General features: G+C 43.0%; 1 protein-coding gene and 1 long non-coding RNA gene across 2 annotated transcripts; one reads left to right on the top strand and one right to left on the bottom strand.

The window, feature by feature from the left end:
• Positions 1–1,815: 1,815 nt before the first annotated feature.
• Positions 1,816–11,623, bottom strand: SYF2 (SYF2 pre-mRNA splicing factor). The gene is made up of 7 exons (XM_066265133.1): positions 11,536–11,623; positions 11,194–11,304; positions 6,227–6,352; positions 5,634–5,751; positions 5,192–5,282; positions 3,307–3,405; positions 1,816–2,556 (listed from the first exon to the last, which is right to left on the bottom strand). Exons 1-7 carry the CDS (start codon positions 11,560–11,562, stop codon positions 2,391–2,393), a joined length of 738 nt encoding a protein of 245 aa, XP_066121230.1. The 5' UTR covers positions 11,563–11,623; the 3' UTR covers positions 1,816–2,390.
• A 127-nt stretch (positions 11,624–11,750) lies between these two features.
• On the top strand, positions 11,751–15,175 carry LOC136329184 (uncharacterized). The gene is made up of 3 exons (XR_010730159.1): positions 11,751–11,816; positions 14,681–14,807; positions 15,016–15,175. It is a non-coding gene; the product is annotated as an uncharacterized lncRNA (long non-coding RNA).
• Positions 15,176–20,400: the final 5,225 nt, after the last annotated feature.

Here is a 20,400-nt window from a genome sequence, read left to right as displayed (position 1 = left end):
GGGAAGCAAGAGTTTCACCAGAAATTTTACCACAAACGCACAAGAAAAGATCAGGGTTCTGATTGGTGATGAAGAAGGAGTTGGACAGGCAACTAAGAGGTCTGCAAGCTACTCTTGCATTCTTAAAATAAACCCTGCTGGCTCACAGTGAATTCTTTTATTTATTTTTGTTTGTTTTGTTGTGGGGGTTTTTTGTTGTTGTTTTGTTGTTGTTTTTCTTAAGTTGGAAACAGGGAGGCAGTCAGATAGACCCCCGCATGCGCCCGGCCAGGATCCACCTGGCACACCTACCAGGGGGCGTGCCCATCTGGGGCGTCACTCTGTTCCAACCAGAGCCATACTAGCACCTGAGGCAGAGGCCACAGAGCCATCCTCAGCGCCCGGGCCAACCTTGCTCCAATGGAGCCTTGGCTGCAGGAGGGGAAGAGAGAGACAGAGAGGAAGGAGAGAGGGAGGGGTGGAGCAGATGGGCACTTCTCCTGTGTGCCCTGGCCGGGAATCGAACCCGAGACTCCTGCATGCCAGGCCGACGCTCTACCACTGAGCCAACCGGCCAGGGCTCAGTGAATTCTTTTAAATGCATTGCCAGATTAAAGTTGAGTTTTTTTGAAGTTGATTTTTTAAGGCTATTGTGACATTCAGGATCAAAGACTTGAACTAAAGTATAGAAGGATAGAAATATATTCACTATATTTTCAGAGGTGGTATCAAGGCCCTGTGACCAGACCTAAGTAACTGCACCTAGAAATGCCAGGAGAGGAAAACAGTGAAAAGAGAAATTGAAAGTACTGCATAACCTGACCTGTGGTGGCGCAGTGGATAAAGCATCAACCTGGAACACTGAGGTTGCCGGTTCAAAACCTTGCACTTGTCTGGGCAAGGCACATATGGGAGTTGATGCTTCCTGCTCCTCCCCCCTTTCTCTCTCTCTCCTCTCTAAAATATGAATATTTTTTAAAAAGTACTGCATAGATTTAAAAGAGGATAATGACCTGTGCTATTAAGTTAAAATTGCCTTTAAACACTAAATATTTGTGAAATCTTCTGAGTTTCAAATTTCTCTTAATTTGGAATATCCTAATTATGTGTTTAGCATTTTAGTCACCAAGTAGGAGAAATTATACCAATCTCTCTGCACTTGCTATGACAGTAGTCTTACGGTTTTTTAAAAATATCTGAAAAATACATACTGAAATACTTAGATAATTATACAGCTAGTATTTGCTTCAAAAGAACATAGGAGTCCTGGCCAGATAGTTCAGTTGGTTAGATCATTTTCCTGATACTCAGAGGTTGCTGGTTTGATCCCCAGAGAACATACAGGAACAGATCCAAGTTTCTCTCTCCCTTCCTTCCTCTCTCTAGTCAATTTTAAAAATTTAAACATGTGTGTGTGTGTGTATGAGTCATGGAGGGGAAAGTAGATAGAAATAAAGATGAAATGATATTGACCACCTGGCCTGTGGTGACACAGTGGATACAGCATCGACCTGGAACACTGAGGTTGTCAGGTTTGAAGCCCTGGGCTTGCCCAGTCAAGGTACATATGACAAGCAATCAATGAACATCTAAAGTGAGGCAACTATGAGTTGATATTTCTCATTCCATACCCCACCCCTACCCCCTCTTTAAAATCAGAAAAAAAAAAAATATTGATCATGAGATGACTAAAGCTGCATATTGGGGATTGGGGTTCTTTGTATTCTTCTTTGGAATATGTTTGGAACTTCCCATAATAAAAAAAAATTTTAAGTTTATGGAATGTAAGCATCTATGTCTGTATATATGCAAACTTTTTAAATGATTACCAGAAGGTTTAGTAGAGATTTTATTCCACAGGATATTTGCTTTGTAGAAGTGAGCAGTACATGGTCAATATTCACGGAAGAGTTCTGTTACTGCCTGAACTTGGTCATAAGCAGCCCTGGGTACAGCCTCCAGTAGCCACTGCCACCATCCTCATCACCGTCCCTACATCCAGAGTCCATAACCCCAAATGATTCCTGAGTCCAGTTCTAGATTCCATCAAATTCATAACATTATTCAAAATGACAATGTTTGGTACCAGCAACCTTAAGCCAAAAATGCTTCAAAGATTAAACAATCACACATTTAAAATACATAGAAAAATAATATAATTAGAATTTATACAAAGTAGATTATTACAAAACAAGTACACTACAAGAAATACATCTTATATCCAAGCACATAAATTTAGAAATATACATGGAAATATATGTTTAAGAAAAAAAAAAACATTTATTTTTCAATGCTGAGTGGGAAGGCATAGACTGAGTTGTTTACTGGTATAACTTGGAAGAGAATTGCAATTTGCTAGCAGAAATTTTCACTCCCTCATTAAGCTTCTAAAAACAGTTCCTGAAGGGAGATCAGACGGCTGTTCCTCTTTCCAAGTTCTGTTTAATTTCAGCTGTATATTTCCCATAGAATCTTTCTGCCTTCTTGTTGAATTTGGCATTCCTTTCATTAATGTAATCAATATCTGCATCATCGTTATAAGGTCGTCTCCGGCTATATTTGTCTCGTTTTTCAATTCTGAGTGAAAAAGAAAATCATTTACAAAATGTAAAATTTGCTTTCTTTTTTGGTCTTAATAGAACACGGCCAAACAGCTAAGAATAGAATCAGTTAGAATAGCACACTGCGGCGGGTTGTGGGGAGCCATTTTCAAGAAAATCAAATTAAAACTGCTAATTAACAGCACAATCACGGGTAAGAACCATGAAATCCAGTAATATATATAAACTCATCCTCAGAATGTCTCCAAAGGTACAATAACGAAACTAGACATATGAAGTACTACTTAAAAGAACATGATTCCAGTAATAATTACATTAATAATAACCATAGCTAATAAAAAGTACACAGCATCTGATACACACTATTCTTAATATTTCACATGTGTTAACTCCTAAAATACAAATTCATTCTATCTGCCTGATATTTACATCAGTAATAAGATATACAAATGTAATGGAGGTAAATTTGCCAGAACATTCTTACTTCAAACCAAATAGCAGAGCAGTTATTAAATAAAAGTTCTTGAAGAATAATTTTCTTTAGACCCTTCCCTGCTTCAATTATAGCAATTCAATCTTATCAATATTTTGATTCTCCATTCCAAATCATATGGACTCAACCCAAACTTACTGTTTGTCCCCAAAGCCACTATATATGCTGAGTCAGAAATTAGCAAGTATAATGTCTATCTGTTCAACTCATTCTAGTTATGTACATTTTGACATTAACCATTTAAAATTTCATACTGCTCTACTGAGTACTTACTGTTTTTCCAGATCTGTGACCATCCTATCAATTTCCTGTGTGGAAGGCACATGTGTTCCATGAAGAAGACTGTTGGATGTTGGGAAAAACTCTTCTCCACTGAAAAGACAGCAACATGGACTTATAGTAACATTATACGTGTTTCCCATTCTCAAATTTCAAACTAAACAACCATTCATGATGAGAGATAAAAATATATACATATATTTACTGTTGGATCCTCCCTTAACTTAAAAAAATAATACAGAATTGGAAGACACCTAATCAATCACTTTCACCTCCTTTCTATAGATGAAAGATGCAAGAGCCAGAGGTCAAAGGACTTGCTTCCAAGTCAAGTTACTTGTCTTTCTTTTTTTTTTTTTACAGAGACAGAGAGCGTCAGAGAGAGGGATAGACAGGGAAAGACAGACAGGAACGGAGAGATGAGAAACATCAATCATTAGTTTTTCGTTGCACATTGCGACACCTTAGTTGTTCATTGATTGCTTTCTCATATGTGCCTTGACCGCGGGCCTTCAGCAGACCGAGTAACCCCTTGTTTGAGCCAGCGACCTTGGGTCCAAGCTGGTGAGCTTTGCTTAAACCAGATGAGCCTGCACACAAGCTGGTGACCTCGGGGTCTCGAACCTGGGTCCTCTGCATCCCAGTCCAACGCTCTATCTACTGCGCCACCGCCAGGTCAGGCAAGTTACTTGTCTTTCCACTAAAGCTGGGATCAGCAAGCTAACCCATCTGTCTTTGTCAACAGTTTACTGGGAAACAGCCATGCCCATTTGTTTGTATGTCCTCTATGCAGCTTTCACATCACAACCGCAGAGCTGAGTAGTTGTGACAGAGACCACATAGTCCACAAAGCCTAAAATGTTTATCTGGTCCCCTACAAAAATAAAGTTCACGCATGCTGGCACTAAAGCATTCTGCCTCCTAAACTAATACTTGAGTGACTATGATCACCTGGGTATTAACCACTCAACACCCAGTCTTAGAATGCCCAGCTAGAGCCCTGGCCAGGTAGCTCAGTTAGTTAGAGCATCATGCCAATATACCAAGGCTGTGGGTTTAAACTCTAGTCAGGGCACATATAAGATTCAACCAATGAATGCAAAAATAAGTGGGACAATACACTGCTGTTTCTCTCTCTCACTCTGTCTCTCCCCCTATTCTCTCTCAAAGCAATCAATAAATAAAATTAAAAAAAAGAATGCCCAGGGCCTGACCTGTGGTGGCGCAGTGGATAAAGCGTCGACCTGGAAATGCTGAGGTCGCCGGTTCGAAACCCTGGGCTTGCCGGGTCAAGGCACATATGGGAGTTGATGCTTCCAGCTCCTCCCCCCCTTCTCTCTCTCTGTCTCTCCTCTCTCTCTGTCTCTCCCTCTCCTCTCTAAAAATAAATAAATAAATAAATAAAATTAAAAAAAAAGAATGCCCAGCTAGAAAGATAACCAGGTGGTGAGCTTAACTGTAGTGGAGAGAGCAATAAATACGGTTGTGAAGATTAGAAATCAGCCTGGCCTGTGATGGCACAGTGGATAAAGTGTCGACCTGAAATGCTGAGGTCGCAGGTTTAAAACTCAGGCTTGCCCAGTCAAGGCACATAAGGGAAGCGACTACTACAAGTTGATGCTTCCAGCTCCTCCCCTGCCTTTCTCTCTCTCTATCCACTCTCTAAAATCAATAAAATCTTTAAAAGTAAATAAATAATAAAATCAATAAACAAAATCTTTAAATAACTTTTAAAAAAGATCAGAAATCACTCCTAGACAGCTGTCTGATAACCCACACATAAGCATTACCTAAGCATTACTTATGTACACACACACACAAACGTATCTACATCACCTCAGGGTGGGAAAAATAACTGGCATTAATACTGACAACTTACTGCTTTTCTCTCAGACTCTCATATGTTTCCATGTCAGGTTTGATCTGTTTGGTCAACCGATGATACTGGCGTAACTGGGCAGCGGCATAATCTAAAAATAAAGTGAGAATCAGAGATCGTATACTTCCTTGTTTGGTTGCTACCACTCAGAAAAAAAAATTATTATTAGCAATATATGCACAAGACACCAATCTAAGCATAGCCTCTATCCTGAAGGTGCTACTACTAATACAAGCTTTGATTAATTTTACCACAAAAAATAAGAGAACCCAGCCAACTGAAGCACAGCCTTTCCTGCTGCCCCAGGAGACAGATTTGTACTGTTTTGCGTTTACACCCTTTACAGAATAACCCTGGCGGGGCCTATCCTTTCATAAACCAGAAACCCGGAAGGCAATGCTTATCTCACAGACTCAATCAACAAAATAAAAGCCAATTTCACCTGAAAATCCCAGGTCGGGGTTTTTCCTCTTCTTTTTCCTCTCCCATCGCTCTGCGTCTTCTGCACTGATCTCCAACAGCTTCACTTTCTCATAGTTCTCCCCTCTCGCGGCACATTCCTAAAACAATGGGAATAACTGGAAACTTACAATGACGATACAAGAAATTATTTGATCTATTTTAAATCAAGAAATATCGAATAAAGACATCTAGCAATACGTTTAAAGTAACAATATTCAAAGAACACTCAGGAATCTGCTGTGGTATATAAGAAATAAGCACAATGACATAAAGACAACACTTGTTCAACATTTATCAAGTGTCAGACCCTGTTTTAAATGTTTTATATGCACTGACTCATTTAATTTATAATTAACTCAATTATCATTATAGTCCTCATTTTACAGATGAGAAAACAGAGGCACAGACAGGTTCAACAACTCACCCAAAATGCTGCAGCTAGTAAAAAGCAGAACCAAGATCAGAACTCTGTCTGGCTCCAGAACCAGAGAAAAAAACCAGCATATTCTACTGGATCACTACAACAGAAAACTTGAGTAACCCCTTTATGAAGACAGCAAAGGAGTTCCTAACCTTTTTCTTTTCTTCTTCTTGTAGTTCCCACTCCAAACGAGCTTTTTTGGCTTCCCAGTTTGCAGGTAACTTAAGTCTTTTATCTTCTTCCACAACTTCTTGGTGATTTAATTTACGAGCTTCATTCTAAAACCGTAACACAAAAGTTTGAAGCTGAAACACCAAAATCAGTCCAAAGAGATCTTGCCTTCTTTGAAGTTCAGGGAAGACACATTAATGAGGGAACCCCATTTTATCCTAAAAGCAACAGAGAGCCATCAAAAGGTTTTAAGCAAGGGAACTAACTGCCTAACTGCATTTGTACAGACTCAAGAAAAGTGTTGGGCTGTACCGGTTTGCTGTTCCAGAGGCCTGGCAGTGAATGTCCACTTTGCCTCTGTATGGCCCCTTAGGATTGGATGGAACAGGTTTCAAAGTAGCAAAACATACAGTGGCACCAACCAACAACTATATATGGCATGGAAAAATATTAAATCACATGATTAGAAAGATGTTCTACTTTCAATTCTCTTTTAATCCTGATTAATTTATGGGGAAAACTTCAATTTGGGGCTGGGGCTTTAATACCTATATTAAATATCTCTACTCTTTTCAAGTCACCCCTCCCTTTTAAAAAAACTTACTTTTAGAGAGAGAGAGAGAATCACCAATTTGTTGTTCCACTTATCCATGCATTCACTGGTTGATTCTTGTATGTGCCCTAACTAGGGATTGAACCCATAACGTTGGTATATCAGGATGATGCTCTATCCAATTGAGCTACCTGGCCAGGGCCCCTCCTCCTTTATAAATATTTTAAAAACTAAATAAAATGTCTATTTGAATTACTTTGTGAAAAGTCTGTTTTAAAATAAATTTACCTATCCCTGACTGGATAGCTCACTTGGTTAGAACAACATCCCAATACACAGAAGTTGTTGGTTCAATCCCCAATCAGGGCGAATACAAGAAGAGATTAATGTTTCTCTCTCTTTCTCTCTCTCTGTCTCCCCCCCCCTCTCTCTCTAAGATCAATAAATAAAAATTAAAAATAAATAAACCTAACTGCATAAAACAAAAATGAGTATATCACCTTAGGACAAATTAAGACTGATGTTTCTTAAGTCACTGGCTGGTGGCAGTCAGTCCAGGAAGTCATGCTCCTAATTTCCAACCATATGTTCATTTACATAGTCCGTCCATGTAAATATTTCATTTACATAGTTTGTCCAAGTAATATTGTGTTTATTAGATTAATGTTTGAGGGCAAAGAGATATACTTTTCTCAACTACCACCCCTCATTTACTCTGGACTCTGGCAATGCCTTCCAGATGAAGACACCAAGAACACCTGAAGTCCAACATTGTGTTTGCAGCACTGAAGGAAGACACAGCAAACCATACGGAACTAAGGGGTTTCGGTGAGAGTGTGTTAGGAGGGGCTAGCTGTAGGCTTGGGTTTGTACCAGGCGACTGGGGTAAAAATTCAAAGACACTGTCAGAAAATTTATCTTAAATTTTTACAGCCTGACCTGTGGTGGCACAGTGAATAAAGTGTTGGCCTGCTGAGGTCACCGGTTTGAAACCCCGAGCTTGTCTGAACAAGGCACATATGGAAGATGACGCTTCTTGCTCCTCCGACGCTTCTTGCTCCTCCGCCACTTCTAGCTCTCTCTTTCTCTCTCTCCTCGCTCTATAAATGAATAAATAGCCTGACCAGGCAGTGGCGCAGTGGATACAGAGTCGGATTGGGATGCAGAGGACCCACAGTTTAAAACCTCAAGGTCGCCGGCTTGAGCGCAGAGACAGACTCCTGCATGTGCCCCAACCAGGATCCACCTGGCAGGCCAACTAGGTGCAATGCTCGACCCATCTGGCGTGGTGTTGCTCTGTTGCTCAGCAACTGAGCTCTTCTTAGTGCCCGAGGCAGAGATCATGGTGCCATCCTCAGCACCCAAGGCCAACTTTCCCCAAGCCAGCCATGGCTGCAGAAGGGGAAGAGAGAGAGAGAGAGAGAGAGAGAGAGAAGCGAGAGAGGGAGGGGTGGAGAAGCAAATGGATGCTTCTCCTGTGTGCCCTGACTGGGAATTGAACCCGAGACATCCACACAGGGACAACGCTCTATCATTGAGCCAACTGGCCAGGGCTTTTTTTTTTTAAGATTTTTAAAAATTTATTCATTTTAGAGAAAAGAGAGGGAGAGAAGTGGGGGAAGAACAAGAAGCATCAACTCCCATATATACCCTGACATATGTGCCTTGCTACCCAGGCAAGCCTGGGGTTTCGAACCAGCAACCTCAGCATTCCAGGTTGATGCTTTATCCACTGCGCCACCACAGATCAGGTGACAGGAGACAACTTTATAGCTAGAAATTATACTGTTGTAAATGCCATACTAGAGGTAGGAACAAAGAGCCTGCGGAGTACAGAGGAGAGAGTAATACAGTATGGGGGGCTCCAGGGAGTGCCTCACAGGAGACACCTAAACTACTGTTTAAAAGATGAGTAAGGTGTTATCAGACAAAGAAGTTGGAGGAAGAAATACCCAAGCAGAAGGAACAAATGCACAGGAAGAGAATTTGTATTAGGGGTAAGAGTCCAGGAAACAACTGGCTGCAACTGGAACTGAGAAAGAAAAAAAGCAGCTCTTGAATATTTCAACCTGAAGTGGCCTTATAGCCCAGGTGCGGTTCCACAAAACCCCAACATCACTGACTATTGGGGTGAGACAAAAACAAGAAAGTATACGATTTCTGGTTCTCACTTTATTTTTAGATTATGCCGCTGCCCAGTTACGCCAGTATCATCGGTTGACCAAACAGATCAAATCTGACATAGAAACATGAGACTGAGAGAAAAGCAGTAAGTTGACAGGATTAATGCCAGTTATTTTTCCCACCCTGAGGTGATGTAGATACGTTTGTATGTGTGATTTTAGGCTTTGTGGACTATGTGGTCTCTGTCACAACTACTCAGCTCTGCTGTTGTGATGTGAAAGCTGCATAGAGGACATACAAACAAATGGGCATGGCTGTTTCCCAGTAAAACTATTGACAAAGACAGATGGGGTAGCTTGCTGACCCCAGCTTTAGTGGAAAAACAAGTAACTTGACTTGGAAGCAAGTCCTTTAACCTCTGGCCCTTGTGTACATAAGTAATGCTTAAATAATGCTTATGTGTGGGTTATCAGACAGCTGTCTAAGAATGATTTCTGATCTTTTTTAAAGTTATTTAAAGATTTTGTTTACTGATTTTATTATACATTTACTTTTAAATATTTTATTTATTGCCCTGGCCGGTTGGCTCAGTGGTAGAGCATTGGCCTGGCGTGCAGAAGTCCTGGGTTCGATTCCCAGCCAGGGCACACAGGAGAAGCGCCCATCTGCTTCTCCACCCCTCCCCCTCTCCTTCCTTTCTGTCTCTCTCTTCCCCTCCTGCAGCTGAGGCTTCATTAGAGCAAAGTTGGCCTGGGCACTGAGGATGGCTCCATGGCCTCTGCCTCAGGTGCTAGAGTGGCTCTGGATGCAACAGAGCAACGCCCCAGATGGGCAGAGCATCACCCCCTGGTGGGCATGCCGGGTGGATCCCAGTCGGGCGCATGCGGGAGTCTGTCTGACTGCCTCCCTGTTTCTAACTTCAGAAAAATACAACAAAAAAAAAGATTTTATTTATTGATTTTAGAGAGTAGATAGAGAGAGAGAAAGGCAGGGGAGGAGCTGGAAGCATCAACTTGTAGTAGTCGCTTCCCTTATGTGCCTTGACTGGGCAAGCCTGAGTTTTAAACCGGCGACCTCAGCATTTCAGGTTGACACTTTATCCACTGTGCCATCACAGGCCAGGCTGATTTCTAATCTTCACAACTCTATTTACTGCTCACTCCACTACAGTTAAGCTCACCACCTGGTTATCTTTCTAGCTGGGCATTCTTTTTTTTTTTTTTTTTTTAATTTTATTTGATTGTTTTGAGAGAGTAAGGGGGAGAGAGAGAGGGAGAGAGAGAAACGGCAGTGTGTTGTCCCACTTATTTATGCATTCATTGGTTGAATCTTATATGTGCCCTGACTGGAGTTCAAACCCACAGCCTTGGTATATTGGCATGATGCTCTAACTAACTGAGCTACTTGGCCAGGGCTCTAGCTGGGCATTCTAAGACTGGGTGTTGAGTGGTTAATACCCAGGTGATCATAGTCACTCAAGTATTAGTTTAGGAGGCAGAATGCTTTAGTGCCAGCATGTATGAACTTTATTTTTGTAGAGGACCAGATAATAAACTAGATTTTTTTCAGTATGAAAATTCACTCGGCCCTTCCTATCTGCAAGTTTCGCAACCACAGATTCAATCAACCACAATCTAAAACAGTATTTTCACAAACCCAACCGCGGATCACAAATACAGCAAACTTTGACCTGTAGTGGTGCCATGGATGAAGCACAGACCTGGAATGCTTAGGTCAAGGGTTGTGAATACTGGGCTTGCCCAATCAAGGCACATAGGATAAGCAACTACTATGAGCTGATACTTCCCACTCCTCCCCCCCTCGCTCTCCTCTCTCTAAAACCAATAAGCAAAATCTCAACAAACAAACAAAAAAACAAAAACAGCTGACCCCTGAACAACGCGTGGGTTGGGGTGCTGCCTCCACACAGTGGAAAATCCGCGTATAACTAATACTGTTTTCACTTTGTGCGACTGGTTGAATCTAAATAAGAAAGGGCCTACTGAAGAGTCCAAAATTATCTACCGGTTTTTGACTGCAGAGAGTAACCGCCCCTAACCCTGCCGTTGTTCAAGGGCCAACCGTATTTTCAAAAGTGCTTACAATGTGCTACCAGGGTTGCGAACCACCGGGATGGTTCTTGCATCCAGCTCTACGGGTCTGTTAGGCAAGCTGATGAGACTTCCTCATCTCCCTACCACCACCACAACCACCACACACACACACACGCAGGGGCGTGATCAGTATCAGGTCTCAGCTGGGGATACTCACCCGCTTCAGATGCAGCTCCCGGAATTTGCGCAGTCTCTGCTCGCGCTTCTGGGCGGCCAGCTCCGCCGCCGCAGCGAGCGGCTGCTCCTCCTCTGAGCTGTCCATCAGCACCTGCGACAAGGAGGACCCGCTGTTGGCAAGGCAGGCTCGGCTTCTCCCGCGGTTGCCTAGGCCGATTCCCAGCGGGTCCCGACAGGCCGCGCCGAGCCCTCGCTGCCGACCCCGACTCCACAGTGTCTACTCCTCCCTAGCCCGGCACCCAAGCATCTCCTCCACCTTTCGCCCCTCTCCCACAGGGACTCTCCCCGACAAAAACTCCTGAGTTGAGCCAGTGTCACTTACCTTATCGGTTAGAACCGCAGCGGCCATCACAACCTTATACTCTCCACTTCCGGCAACAGCACAGCACTTCCGCCGATTATAATTTACAATACGCCCCGCCCCTTCCCGAAAGCCTCAGGAGCTTGGGACCAATCCCTGTTCCTTCTAGCGGTGAGCTATTTTCCATTGAGCAGGCCCTTGCGCAGCCGTAGAAGACCATAGAGAGAGCCGTGAGACTTGAGAGAAGGGCAGGAAGCTCTTGGAAGTGGGTGGGGAAGGAGCAGTGGCCGACCGTGATCCTGGTAGGAAGTCCCCTGAACTGCGTACTGCTCCGTCGATCGGCATGTGCTTATCCTTAGTGTTACCTGTTCCAAGGCAGCTCTCCCTGGACTATCGTGTCTCACGTAGGCCCTCAGTACAGTCCTATAGCACCATTTTAATTTTTTCAATAGCGTAAGATAGCTCTCTGTTCATTTTCCGTTTCCCCCATCAACGTTGTAAACTGCAGGACCGCAGACACTTCCATCTTGTTTACTCTTCCAACAAGATGGTGCTAGAATGAGTAACATTGCTTAAGTTAATAAAGTAAAGCTACCCTGACCAGGCGGTGGCGTAGTGGATAGAACATCGGACTGGGATGCTAGAGGACCGAGGTTCGAGACCCGGAGGTTGCCAGCTTGAGCGCGGGCTCATCTGGTTTGAGCAATAGCTCACCAGCTTGGACCAAGGTTGGTGGCTCAAGCAAGGAGTTACTCGGTCTGCTGAAGGCCCACGTATGAGAAAGCAATCAATGAACAACTAAGGTGCCGCAATGCGCAACGAAAAACTAATGAGTGATGCTTCTCAGATATCTCTCTGTTCCAGTCTGTCCCTGTCTATCCCTCACTCTGACTCTCTGTCTCTGTAAAAAATAAATAAATAAAATAAAGTTAGTGGATACAAGCATTTATTAAAATTATTTTTTCTCTGCACTAGTAACCACTAATTAGATGTAGAAATGAAAAGGCCACATAAGATATCTACCGTAGGAATAAAATTTAAACGGTAATATTTAGAAGAAAATACAAAATACTTTGAGGTACAAAAAAATTAAGTTTGAATAGATCAAGAATTTCCTGGTTGGAAGACAATGTAAAAACGTAGTCCCAAAAAAGAGTGCCTCAAGTGTAAGTGTAATGTTACTCCCATCAGTCTCAGTGGGTCGTTCTTTTTGTTTGGGAAACTGGATTATAATAGGACAAAAATCCAAAAGTTCAGTAACACTATATTGGCGAGACTGGTAGGACTGAACATCGGTGCAATCTCCGCGGCTCAGCTAGGTGGCTCTTGCCAAGGGCATGCAGCAGTGCCAGAAGCTAAGCTGCCCCGCCTCCAGTGACAGAGCTCAGTGGAAGCAGCCACCCAGGGCGGCAATTCCTGGAGCTGAGACCTATCAGCTGGCCTGGTCCCTTGCCCATTTGTCTGCCCATATGTGACTACTGTCATTCAGGTGTATGTATAATCTTCCAGTATCTCTGAACAGTGAAACTCATATTTTGGAAAACCCTGTTTCAAACCAATGATGATGAGAGACAACCAATAATGAGACACAGCTGAGAGTAGTCACGTCAGTATATCCCTCCTGCCGTCTTATTCACAAACTATAGCCCTTTCTGTCAGATAGATAAAATGGCTACTCAGCTGCCATCCCAAGAACAATGCAGGTCCTAAGGAGGAGGAAGGGCTGGAAACATTCTCATCCCCTCCACTGTAAGGTTGTAGTTAATTTGCTTTCTATTCTCTCCCTTATTGGCTTCCTGGCCTTTGAAATACCTTATAGCAAAGTTTCCCTTATGCAGGAATGTCAGGAAAAGTGTACATTGGGGCGGGACCTGACAATTGGAGTTTAAATGACAATAGTTGTTTGTGAAAGCCTAGCAACAGGATTTACTGGGGAAAGTTAGAGCCTGTAAATTTGAAACTTAGATTACGAAACCCAAATCTTTACTTTATAGCCTAAATAAAACTGAGTCCCTGTGAAATTTTTCACAAATAATTCCCAGGAGCGCCAGGACCCGGTTGTTCCTGGGAGATAACCTAACCCGGGCTGTCTTGAAAATTTACCAAGGCCAGTAGATAGGACCAGGCTGATAAGGCCTGTGCTGTATCAGAAAAAAAAACTTGCAAAGGAAGTGTTTCTGCAGCTGAACCCCTCCCTTCCTCCTTCTCAGTGTCAAGTCAGTGACCAAGGCCATAAACCAAGATATGCTAATCCGCCCCTAACCACTCCCTCCTGCAGCACAGCTTGGGGGTGGGGGGGTGCTAACACCCTTTTGTTGGTCTCAGCCCCCTCCCGCCCAGGTGCTTTTAAAATAAATATTCTTTGAACACACTAGCCTCGTGTTTTTGGTTCAGCTCACGGTTTCTGCCTTTCACTTTACCACACTGTTCCCTTAGGCAGTAAAATTAGAGATATAATACAGCCTGACCAGTGGCACAGTGGGCAGAGCATTGGACTGGGAGGCAGAGGACCCTGGTTCAAAACCCCAAGGTTGCCCGTTTGTGCATGGGATCATAGACATGACCCCATGGTCACTGGCTTGAGCCCAAAGGTCACTGGCTTGAGGCCCAAGATTGTTGTCTTGAGCAAGAGGTCACTTGCTCTGCTGTAGACCCCCCCCCCCAATCAAGGCACATAAGAGAAAGCAATCAGTGAATAACTAAGATGCTGCATTGAAGAATTGATGCTTCTCATCTCTCTCCTTTCCTGGCTGTCTGTCCCTGTCCCTTTCTCTGTCTCTGTCACACACACACATACACAAAGATATAATACAGTTGTATACATCATCTCCTCCCCCTACAATAAAATCAAGTTTCCTTTGGATGGCTTATACAAGATGACAGATAACATGTATTTGTAGCCTGACCTGTGGTGGCGCAGTGGATAAAGCGTCGACCTGGAAATGCTGAGGTCGCTGGTTCGAAACCCTGGGCTTGCCTGGTCAAGGCACATATGGGAGTTGATGCTTCCAGCTCCTCCCCTTTCTCTCTCTCTCTCCTCTCTCTCTCTCTCTCTCTCTCTCTCCCCTCTCTAAAAATGAATAAATAAATAAATAAATGTATCTTAACATGTATTTGTATTTATTTCCATACCTGTGCTAACAAACTTGATTTGTCCTCTTGGTAGCATGAAGTTCAAAAATTAAATCACCAGGAAGTTGTGGAGCAAGATAAAAGACTTAAATTACCTCCAAATGGAAGGTTTAAAAAAAGCTTTTATGGAATGAGAATTGCAGGAAGAAGAAAAGAAAAAGGTAAATACAATTCTGCCATCCTCATAAGCTATGGATCCAAATACTGTGTTTTGTTGAGATATGGAACATGGTAGGCAAGCTTTTTAGATCTGGTTTCCTCATCTGTACCGCAGAGAATTGTGAAAATAAAATATGTAAAACATTGGTGTGCTCTCCCTACAGGGAGTACACCTGCACCTTTCTATTCCCTCTCTTCTTCCCCTCACAGGTGTGCATCTCCTAAACTCTAAGGAGTCCCACCAGACTGCAACCAGGGGAGCAGAGGGCAGCAGGCAGCTCATCCCGGCCAAACCCCCAGAACCCCTTTTCTCTGACTCCAGTGAGCTGACAGGAGCCCACCCACCTTGGCTCAGTTCTTTGGCATAACACTTCTAGAGGGCCAAAGTAGCCTCACCTGGTCTCTATCTTGTTGTTTCTTCTATCCTAAGCCTTTCCTTGTTTCACTGTTCCCAGCTTTAATAAATGTATTCTCAAAGAAAAGGCAAAACATTTAGAACAGTGCCTGACACATATAGAGTCAGGTAAGCAATGGATATTACAGTAAAAGTCTAAGCTACCAAAAAAAAAAAAAAGTCTAGGCCCTGGTCGGTTGGCTCAGTGGTAGAGCGTTGGCCTGGCGTGCAGAAGTCCCGGGTTCGATTCCCAGCCAGGGCACACAGGAGAGGCGCCCATCTGCTTCTCCACCCCTCCCCCTCTCCTTCCTCTCTGTCTCTCTCTTCCCCTCCCACAGCCAAGGCTCCATTGGAGCAAAGTTGGCCTGGGCGCTGAGGATGGCTCCATGGCCTCTGCCTCAGGCGCTAGAATGGCTCTGGTTGCAACAGAGCGACGCCCCAGATGGGCAGAGCATCGTCCCTGGTGGGCGTGCCGGGTGGATTCCGGTCGGGCGCATGCGGGAGTCTGTCTGACTGCTTCCCCGTTTCCAACTTCAGAAAAATACAAAAAAAAAAAAAAATTTTTGGTGTTGTCCTGGAGGACAGCTGTGATTGGCTCCAGCCACCTGCAACCATGAACATGAGCGGTAGGAAATGAATGGATTGTAATACATGAGAATGTTTTATATTTTTAACGTTAATATTTTTTAAATTAAAGATTTGTCTGCGAGCCATAGGTTCCCGACCCCTGCCTTAGTGCATTTGTAGGTGTCTGAGTGGGCAAAGCTAAGTAGTTGCAAGTTCCAACCAGCAGGAAGGGGGATGGTGTGGAGGAAGCCCAGCCATAGCCTTGATAGGGAGAACTCAAGAGTTAAAATTTTAGCTTGCCTGACCTGTGGTGGTGCATTGGATAAAGCATTGACCTGGAATGCTGAGGTCATTGAGCTATCCACCCAGGGCTTGGTGTTAGTTACTATTATTATCATAAGGATTATGACTTTTACTGTTACTGTGTCCCTTACTTATGGAGGATATTTACTTTCATCATGTGCAAAGTTAAACTGCACTCTCTTTCCCTAATTATGGAAGACAGGTAATGTGCTTTAAGATCACAACTATTTTAATAGCAGTAGTGTAGTAGGGTGGAGAGATCTGTACATTTTGCAGAGCACAGCGTGTTCTTATTCAAGCTCTCTCATGTATGAACTGCGTAGGTTGGGTAAGTTCAGTAGCCACTGGTCCTCAGCTAGCTCATATGCCCATTGGAGTAGATGATTGTTTAGATGCCTTTTTGCAAGTCTGAATTCTATCTCTGAAATCAACTATGATTCCAAATTTTTCTATTTTTTACCAATAAACATTATCCAGTTTTGAAGGTATAGGATCTTTATAGCTACCACTTGCTCTTTCTCTCTTTTTTAGGGTATAGGAAATTTATTAAGTCACAGATTTATAAGAAGTGAGCCAGCTGGGCTGAATGGACTTAAGAAACAAGTTATAGAGACAAAACAAGGGCCCTTGCAGCTTAGGAGAAGGAGAGAGCAAGGGTATATATATGTTGAGGGCAGAAGAGGATCGGGAAAGGCACTGGTATGTCTGTGTGTGTGTGTATGTGTGTGTGTGTGTGTGAGAGAGAGAGAGAGAGAGAGAGAGAAAATACTGGGTCCTTTGTCTTAAGGGTTTTTAAAGGCAGGGATTTTAGGGAGATCTTAGGGGAGGATCTCAATAGACGATTCATCAGCTTCCCAGATGTGTCCTTTCAGGGTTCTGGTCTTTACTGATTGGTAGGCACTAGGGCCTGGGGTCATTAGTCATTGCACCTGGTCCTGATGTCAGTCATGGTGTTGCTTCATCTGCTTTTCTGGGCCTGGAGGACTAATTGTAAGGTTACCAACTTTTTTACAATGAAAAGGAGGACAAAAATAAATTGAAGAAAACAATATCTAAAAAAAGAAACATTTATTGCAACAATAATACACTATAATAAGATAAATGCATAATAAAAACTAATATTTTATATTATAATTATGCTTACATACCTATTAATTTTTAATAATAACTATAAGAAAAAATTACTCATTTAGATACAGATACGTCACATCACACGCAGTGGATCAACTCTGCATCGATCGAATATGGACATTTACAGATTAGTCTCCCAATATCAAAAAGGAGGACATGTAGGAGGACACTTTTCCAGGGAGGATGGAACTTACAAAAGAAGGATTGTCCTTGCTAAAGGAGAATGATTGGTCACCTTACTAGCTGTCATCTCTAGTATTTTGGGGACTGAAAAATAAATGGTATTTTGCAGTCTGGATTTTGGGGACAGAGGCGCTGGGAGCTGGTTGGAGCTGATGGTCTGCCCAACCCCCCACCTCACCAGCCTAATTAAGTTAACAAAGGCCTGTGCTTCAGTACTCCTACCGCCTGCCCATGTTCCCAGGAAGGACTAGAAGGAAGTTACTAAGGTTGTGTATGATAAGTATTGGTGGGGGGTTTTCTGCACCTGGTGGTTTTCTTGTGTTGCCTTGGAAACATGATTGATTTGCTAATGGCCCACCTCGTCCAGTAAATAAAGAAGGATTTTTCTGGGGGCGGCCACTTTCTTGCGGCTTGGCTAGGACAGTAGTGACTGTTGGCAAGGAGCTGTGGCATCCTCCTGAACCCTTCCTGTATATATCTTTAAGTCTCTATCTATTTTTCATTCAATTTTGTACCATTTCCCACTCGAGACCCTGGAATAGACTGATTGCGCGGATCGCAGCAGTTGGCACCCAACGTGGGGCTTGAGAAAGGGAAAAAAGAAGATAATGAAACTCCCCAGAGGTGTGCACACAAAGTAAGCAAAGCTTTTGAGAAGTAAAGCTTGAAAATAGAGTTTGGAGGGAAATTATAATAGTATAATTCGGGAGTAACAAATTATGGGACAGTTAGGGTCAAAAGTGAGGGACCTTTTTCTTTTTGTACAAATCTTTTTATTTGAGGAGGAGAAGTTATTTAACCAGAATGAGATAGAAATAGAGGAATGTAAATATGAGAAGAACTTGGGAGTCTGAGAATAACTTGGGAGATGAGAATATCACAGCTGTGGCCATTGTAATCTTTGCAGCTCTACAGCCCTCTGATCGGGATGCTCCCAAGGTCTTTGGACCCTTGAAAATCCCCGCTCTGGCAGGCTTTGGATCAGGCTCAAGATACAGAGGGCTCCTGACCAGGCGGTGGAGCAGTGGATAGACCGTTGGACTGGGATGTGGAAGACCCAGGTTCGAGACCCCAAGGTCGCCAGCTTGAGCGAAGGCTCATCAGGTTTGAGCAAAAAGCTCACCAGCTTGAGCCCAAGGTCGCTGGCTCCAGCAAGGGGTTACTTGGTCTGCTGAAGGCCCGCGGTCAAGGCACATATGAGAAAGCAATCAATGAACAACTAAAGTGTTGCAACGCGCAATGAAAAACTAATGATTGATGCTTCTCATCTCTCTCCATTCCTGTCTGTCTGTCCCTGTCTATCCTTCTCTCTGACTCTCTCTGTCTCTGTAAAAAATAAAAAAATAAATAAAATAAAATAAAATAAAATAAAAAGATACAGAGGGCTATATCAGAATAAGTGCTAATATTGAGCCTTTTGCCACAGCGCTTGGGGAGAGGCTTCCAGGATTTTTTAATAAAAGGCAGGACAAACCAAGGAAGAAAGGTCAGGGAAATGCTTCTGCTGGTGAATATTATTCCCAACATGGTGGCGATAAGAGTGGGTGCAGCGCGGCTCAGCTCGGCACCGCAGCACCTGGGTGCAGGGGAGCGAGCAGAGCAGTAGACGGTGCCTAGGCTGCACCAGACGCTGAGCTCACAGTAGAGCATGCTGGACTCCTTGGGGCCCACAGCCACCCGCAACAAGGGCCTGTTGCTGGGCATCCAACCTCCAAGCATGAATGGGTCCCCATAGGCAGGGGCTACTGCTGAGGAGCAAAAGCAGGGAGGCCGAAGGCGGAGCCTTCTCCGCCCCAGTAAACTAAGTCTGCCGCTTGGCTGGGGTTGAGATGGAGGGATCTCGGCTGTTGCAGCAGCTGTTAGAATTTAGGAGTGAATAGAAGACTCAGATGTTTTTTAAAGTTACAGCTTTTTCTTATTATTGACTCATTTTCTTTCATGTTTTAGCTATAATATCACTTTGTTTTTCCCTATTCTATGCCTGGAAAGAGGGTGAAAGGCACCTTTTTGGGTATAGCTAAACAGAATCTCACGCGGCTGCCTCGAGATTTTTCAAGAGAGAATTCTGTTTGGTCTTATCCTTCTTAAGTTCCCTCTTAAAAAATAGCCCTAAGTAAAATCAAGTAGGCAACTTTCTAATATAATTGTGCTTTGAAATCCCGGGTTTCACTCTGATTTGTCTACTTTGTCTGATTCTTGTTTGTGTTTGGTCTTTGTTTAATGTTGTCTAAATGTGATCTTTTTAAGGCCTGAATTAAGTTCTTGCATGCAAAAATTGGAAATGCTGGCTCTAATATTGAAAAAATCAAATGGTTTTATCCCCAAAAAATTTTAATTTTAATTGGAACTTGTACAGAGTGCTCATTTAAATTTAAATAGAATGAAATGTGGATCCTAAACACTTGCTAATTTGACCAGGCCGCTTCAGGCTGCAAACTGCTGCAAAGCTTGAAGCAGGGTAGATTTGCTTAACAAAGTGTAAAATTATTTTTTTACAATAGGAAGATAACGAAAGTCACACTGGATTTTTCCAGCCTTAATGTACTCTTTAAATTGCCTATTAATTAATGGGGTAGAGATGTTTTGATAAGTATAGGAATGTTACTTAGAAAAGCATTTGCTATATTTTGTCAAACTTTAGAGTTAACCTGGAGGCAGGTATTTTCTTACAATCCTCAGGGTCAAGGTATTATAAAGTGTGCCCACCAAATACTTAAAGATCAATTGTAAATAATACTAAAAATGGGGGAATCATATCCTGGAACTTCTGTAAATCTTCTCTATCATGCTTTTTACTTTAAAAAATTTATTTTGAATGCTGACATACAGGGCCATTCAGCAGCCAAGAGACTCTGGAATCCTACAAGAGACGCCAAACCTTTCTCCTGCAAACTTCTACCCTCTTTTATTTGATCCAGCTAATAACGCTGTTCTGGTTTTTCTTTCCAATCAGCTCCAGATATATGGAAAAAGTTTATATAGGCAGAGGAGGGCCCTCAAACTCCTCAGCGAGATCT

Source organism: Saccopteryx bilineata, chromosome 3 (genome assembly GCF_036850765.1).
Source record: "Saccopteryx bilineata isolate mSacBil1 chromosome 3, mSacBil1_pri_phased_curated, whole genome shotgun sequence".
In the NCBI taxonomy this organism is placed as follows: domain Eukaryota; kingdom Metazoa; phylum Chordata; class Mammalia; order Chiroptera; family Emballonuridae; genus Saccopteryx; species Saccopteryx bilineata.
Note: the sequence above shows the minus strand (reverse complement) of the source record. Positions and strands in the feature narration are given on the sequence as shown.

Excerpts from the sequence above, each read along its gene's own strand:
- SYF2 (XM_066265133.1), bottom strand. The coding sequence starts at position 11,562 with ATGGCCGCTGCGGTTCTAACCGATAAG. Across the intron at positions 5,283-5,633 it reads CCCCGACCTGGGATTTTCAG|ATTATGCCGCTGCCCAGTTA; the intron begins GTGAAATTGGCT and ends CTTTATTTTTAG. Across the intron at positions 2,557-3,306 it reads GTCACAGATCTGGAAAAACA|AATTGAAAAACGAGACAAAT; the intron begins GTAAGTACTCAG and ends TTTTTCACTCAG.